This window comes from Gekko japonicus, unplaced genomic scaffold, assembly GCF_001447785.1.
Source record: "Gekko japonicus isolate JY-2015 unplaced genomic scaffold, Gekko_japonicus_V1.1 scaffold1908, whole genome shotgun sequence".
Classification (NCBI taxonomy): Eukaryota; Metazoa; Chordata; class Lepidosauria; order Squamata; family Gekkonidae; genus Gekko; species Gekko japonicus.
Genome location: NW_015176032.1, coordinates 348,438 through 354,437, shown reverse-complemented (window position 1 = coordinate 354,437; position 6,000 = coordinate 348,438). Strand labels below are relative to the sequence as shown.

The 6,000-nt window shown below is 47.5% G+C and overlaps 1 protein-coding gene across 1 annotated transcript in view; it reads right to left on the bottom strand.

The window, feature by feature from the left end:
• Nucleotides 1-4,887: 4,887 nt before the first annotated feature.
• The window catches only part of CYLD (cylindromatosis (turban tumor syndrome)), a 39,982-nt gene continuing 38,869 nt past the window's right edge, over nucleotides 4,888-6,000 (bottom strand). The window contains exon 16 of the mRNA XM_015426625.1: nucleotides 4,888-5,267. Coding sequence (XP_015282111.1) covers nucleotides 5,083-5,267 — 185 coding nt within the window. The 3' untranslated portion in view covers nucleotides 4,888-5,082. The remainder of the gene's footprint in view (nucleotides 5,268-6,000) is intronic.

The window sequence follows — 6,000 nt, the reverse complement described above, 5'->3', positions numbered from 1 at the left end:
GACTGAACTTTAAAAGACTGCACTACTGTCGGGGGGAAAGCTGCGACTTACAGCAGGTTGGGCAAACCCGGAGACCCTTTACTAGGCTGTTGCAGTTACTCCCAGCTGTCCCAGGGCTAGGAGACAAGCCTAATATTAAGAGCAACCCTGCTGGATCAGATCAGCCATTTATCCCATTCAGCATCCCATTTCATGCAATGGCCAACCTGTTCTCCTGCAGGGCCAATGAACAGGAGACACAGGCCAAGGACTTCCTAAACTATGCAAGCCCAAGCTTAACAAAAGACACTGTAATGTCTTCAAAATAAGCCCTAGGTACACAGTGAAACTGGTGGCTTCAGGGAGTAGTTGAACACACACAAATAAGCAGCTCATTTGCCAGTCACCAGGCAATGCTCGTGACCAATCTTTCCATAACTGCATACGTAGCTCACCACAGGGAAGTAGCTCCCATGTCACTAGAGGTATACATGAAGGGGGGGGGGACTTGTTCACACAAAGCCATGGGGAGAAAAACGTAATCCCAACATTCACACAGTGGAAGGACAAACACGGACTGCTGTCATGTCACTGTTCCAGAATAAGAAGTCCTGGGTAACACTCCTTCTTACGCGCGGGCTACGCTCGGAGAAGGGCGGCGGGGGGGACAGGACACATCAGAACCATCCTCTGACTGATTTAGAAATGTATTCAAATAAGAATGCAAAATAGTTTTAGGCCTTAAGTTAATAGCAAATAGGGATAGCGTTAGAGTTTCCATTTCAAGACGCAGCCCACCACGGACAGCAGAAAGGTCAAAGGTCAACAGCCACCATTTTGGGGGGGGTTGGGTGCACGTTAACTATGGGGGGAGGGCTCTTTAAACATGACCCCAGCCACACAGAGGGAGCTGCTTAAAACTAGCTTCTCTACAGGCAGCACTGACATCTGACCTCTCAGGGTTCCTGACCCATTTTGTTCTCCTCCCTATGACTTGTCGAGATGGCAACAAGACCCTTTCGGCCCACCTCCCGTCCTCACGGCGGAATCTACAGCTCCCTCTGCTGCTTTTCAATGAGCTCTGCTCCCCGAGTCATCAACACCTGCCAGGGCTCTTTTTGTAGCAGGAACTCCTTTGCAGATTAGGCCACACACCCTTAATGCAACCAATCCCCCAAGAGCTTGTTGCTGTTCACTCAATCCACGCCTCATCCTGCCGACCAAAATCCGCTCATTCCTTCCCTTATGCTTCTGGAAGAGCTACATCAAACTATGCCGTAAGAGCCCCCGAGGCGGCAGCCCACTCTTCACTCATACCACACTGAGGGCCGGCTGGGGACTGAGACCGACGTGTGTTCACAAAGAAAGGGGATAAAATAGGATATGTAGAATTGTAGGACTGGGTACTCACTAGGTGCATTCCCCGCCCCGCTCCACCCCCCATCTCTTACCCTGCATGCGACATCAAGTCGTGTGGCCAAACTCTGGCTTACAGGTAGTTCGGACACAGTTTGAAAATCAACTAAAAATTGTTCGGGAGGGAGAGGCCATAACAGGGTTATGGGGCTCAGGGAGAGGTTCAGAAGTGGAATACTAATAGAAAAGGGCAGGGGCGTAACCAGAAAGTTTTGGGTGGTGGTGGGTTGGGAAATCCGGGGTGGGGGCGGGGGGCCAGGGGGTAAGAGAGAGATCCCATCGTCGGGCAGGTAGGTGAAGAAGAGAAGGGTCTTTCCTTACTTGTCGGCCACACTCGTTGGCCTCGGCCACTACAGGAGAGTGAGAGCCGGCAAGCAAGCACAATTAATATTCGGGGAATATGCGTTTTGTGTTACAGTAGCGGCAGGTCTTGCCAGCCTGCTACCATAACAGAGAGCGTGTACTTGCTGAGTATTATTTGCATCAGCTGGCCGGCTCTTCTCCTGCAGCAGCCAAGGTGAACGAGTGCAGCCGGCAGGTAAGGGAAGGGGCAGCAGGAACTGTGAGGTGTGGGCCATGAGTGAGGGGGCACCGCCCCTAAATGCCCCGCTGTAGCTACGGGCCTGGATTAGGGGTGCTGCAGTGGGCTCAAGAATGAGCATCTGTCACTTTTCAGCACTGAGTCTTCAGGGCTTTGGCCACCTCGGTTGTTCTGCAACAAAATAAAGACTAGTTTGGATCCCCTGACGCGGTGGAGAAGAGCAAGGCAACTGGATTTCCCACACTACTTTGGGCACATTTCCTTGGTTCTCCTCCCTACTAAAACCAAGCCCAGGATGCATCACTGCAGTCCGTGCATGGCATGTTCTCCCCCCGTTTATCCCTGTTTCCGTCTTCCTCCCCTTCCTTGTTCTGCCTTTCAAGTCTCAAACTTTAAACTGCAAGGTCTCTAAGGCTACAGGCCTCTACCATTTACAGCGTAAAATGCATGACACCGTAATGATGCCGATGCAAATTTTAGACAAGTTAACAACAACTATGCAATCCTGGCCCAAACAAACTGCAACTAGATGCCCATAAGCCCAATAAAAACATCAGGCCGGTTCCAGTGACTGCCCTCCGCTGAGCTAACGAATCCTCCTTTGCAGCAGTAGAAAGTCATTGGATTCAACCTGGCAGGAGTAGATCCACACCGGGATACTGAGTGCACAGTTAACAATCACACAGTTCAGTTGCGGCTCGTAGAAACCAGCCCTAGGGGTACAAGCGCTACTCTCTCTGTCACCACCTGCACAGCAAGATGATCAAGACACAACTATTCATGAGAAGCAGCCTCTTACCCCCACCCCAAACACACAGACACAAGCTGAAAACTATTGATGCGCTATTGCAACATAGCATGTAATCAATTTTCCCCTTCAACAGCCACATTTTGTTCACAACTGGATGTACAATTTAGCTTCTCTCCCAACAAAGTTATTTTTAAAAGACGCTTAAGGCAACTACAACAGGATTACTCCCACTGCAAAGAGCTATTCGACTTACAGTTCGTTTTTTAAAAAAATACACTCAATACTTTACAGGGAAACTGAAACTTTTAAGTTGTTTTTTCCCCAATATGCACGGAAAGGTAGGTTAAACGATTTAACTACATACTGATCCGATTTAATCCTGCTAGATTAAAAAACACACACACGCACATTAGCAATCCTTAAAAAACTCCAAATTAATCAAAACCATACCATATACCCAGGCTGGGGTGGGGGGGTCACAAGTAACAGCTTCTATTGAACAGACTAGCGATTTCCTTCAATCACATTCCCTGAGGCAAAAAGCTAATACACTGTTTACATTGTTCAGGTTGCCTTCTTGTGTCCCAGAAACCTGTGTATGGCACACACAGGGTCATGGACTGTTAGGGGACCATTCGCCCCAACAATCTGAGGTATTTCGAGTGCTACCCTCTCAACTTCGTTCAACGCTTCCAAAATCCATTCCAGAGGCACACAGCACCTGAACGCCATACACAGGTGAGTAGAATAAGCAAAGCAGACAATGAAGACCTTGGTACATGTCCTACCTTGGTCACTGGTTTCCCAAGCGGTAGACAAAAATGGCAGTAGCGTTCCCTAGTGTGTAGCGACCGAGCCGTGGAGGTGGAAAGATTGCTTCCTTTGATGAGGGGCCGCCATTCATGCTTTCTGTGGGGCTGACTTCCTTCTACGCCCCAGGCTTTTCCTCTCTGCGTGCATTCACACATTCACTCTGTTTCACACACACACTCCCACACAGTTATTTGACAAAATATCACTAAAAAACGGAGTCATCCACAAACATCCCTAACTGATCTTCTTGAACCCATCTGAATTAGTCCACATACACACACGGTTATTTGACAAAATATAGAAAAAGGACACTAAAAAAACGGAGTCATCCACAAACACCCCTACTGATCTTCTTGAACCCATCTGAATTAGCCTTGTTGCCTCCGTCTCCGAGCGCAACTGAAAACTGGCGTATTAATTCTTGCAAGCAAAACTATGGCGTTGGAACACCCAACAGATTGCACAGCTTCTGAAAAAAGAACAGAAATCTTTAACAGCGGGCATGCAGGGTATCTGTTAAGGAGTTTTCAATGTGGGGGAAGAGACACACAACAGATTAAACCAAGCTTTGAGAGAGTACTGATGCAACGTTTTGCAACTGCGAAACGCCTTTTGGGATGATTTTTTGTGTGGGTGCACGCATTGCAAACATGTTTCCCTGGAATGAGTCATCCATACAACCTGCTCATAAGATGATTCTATGAATGTTCTGTGAACCGGATGTCAGGGTTTTTTTGAGCAGGCTGCGCAGATGACCACTGCGATGAAACCCCTCCATGTGCTGGCTTCCCGGGAAACCACTGGGAAACGCACCCCACGGCTGCAAAAACATTTGCATCAGCTTAACTCTCGACAGTCGCCTGAAGGTGGTCATTAGCCACACAAAAAACACGGAGCATTCTTGGTCCACAGGAACACGGCGGAGCAATCCCCACAACCGATGTTAACATACTGTCACGCAAAGCACTACAAAAGGCTATTCATTTTATGATCTAACTTTGTGCTGTGGTTTGTTTTTGTTTTTTTAAAAAAATGTCAACAAAAATGTCCGTGTTGAGATTTAGGCCACTACCCAGTGACCCAGAAAGGTGAAGTTCCTTAACTGTACAACCTGCACAGTGTTTTCAGAAACATGCATTGCACCCCGGTGGGTTTTTGTGGTTCTCCTAGTTGCCTATACAGAACGCTCCACATGGCAATTTAGACACGTACACACGTTGCTCCACGTACACTGCGGTGCCTCCAAATTGTAGCCTGAAAGTCTTCATAGCTTCATTTAGATGTTTTATTAAAAATACCACACACACAAACACGCACACACAGATACTTTCTAGAGTGCAAAATGCTTAAGTACTTCAGTAAGAGAATGTCACTGGTAGGGTATTTTTATTCCTCATCTGTCTTTGTAATATTCACTTCTTTCGTTTTAGACGTTTTTGCTTCCACCCCCGTGAAGAGTCCGTTGTCCGCAACAGATGCGCGAGCGATTGAGCCGATGGCGCCGCGGAGCCTTCTTGTGTTGGGGCCGGGGGTCACTGAGAAGCGCCCCCACCCCAATCCTCCTTTGCCAGGCGACAAGTTTTTACTTGTACAAGCTCATGGTTGGGCTCTGGTACATGCACATGTAAGCGTCACAGAGGAGCCTTCGCGCACAGCCTTGGATCCTCCGGGAGTCCAGGGAATGCAGTTCCTCTAGGGACATTTTCAAATACTCCCCAACTTCTGGGCACGGAGTCACTTGAGGAATGTTGAAGCCATTTTGGCCTCCTGGAGTGGGGGGGGGGGAGAGGAGAAAATATCAAAATTAAGAAGAAGAGAAAGAAAGTGCAGATAATGAATCTAATCAAACTATGTTGCCCTGAGATTGTCATGAGTACATCAGCAAAGTTAACAGTACAGATCTGACCGTGTTCCACTCTATAAAAAACCATGAAACGATTGCAAAGCAAGATGGGGCTGCGGAGATAGGAGCAGGCTCAACTGAGACCCTTCTGTTTTGGTTTATGGAGGGGGGTTACCCAATAGCGCGAGAAGTCATTTTAAATCTGTTAACGACGGCAAGGGTGACATTAGCTGGTTACTAGGAATCAAAGCAAAATAGGATAAGAGTGGTTAAAAAGATAATGGGATGCAGTAAAACTGCTAAAATGGAGAAGAAATCAAGGGCTGGAAAAGTTATTGGGTCTCTATACTGTTTCATGCTGAAAATGAAATTTATAATAGAGGAACAGTATAATAGAAGTATTAAAGAGTAGACTTGCATTAAAGAAGCAAATGATGACTCATACACAAGAAAGAAGCAAATGATGACTCATACACGAAAGCTAGTCAACTCCAACTCTAGGGGGAGGTGCTCATCTCTGTTTCCATGCCGAAGAGCCAGCGCTGTCCGAAGACTTTTCCGTGGTCATGTGGCCGGCATGACTAGTCACTGAGGCGCACGGAACGCTGTTACCTTCCCACTGAAGCCATAACTATTTATCTACTTGCAATTTCTTGC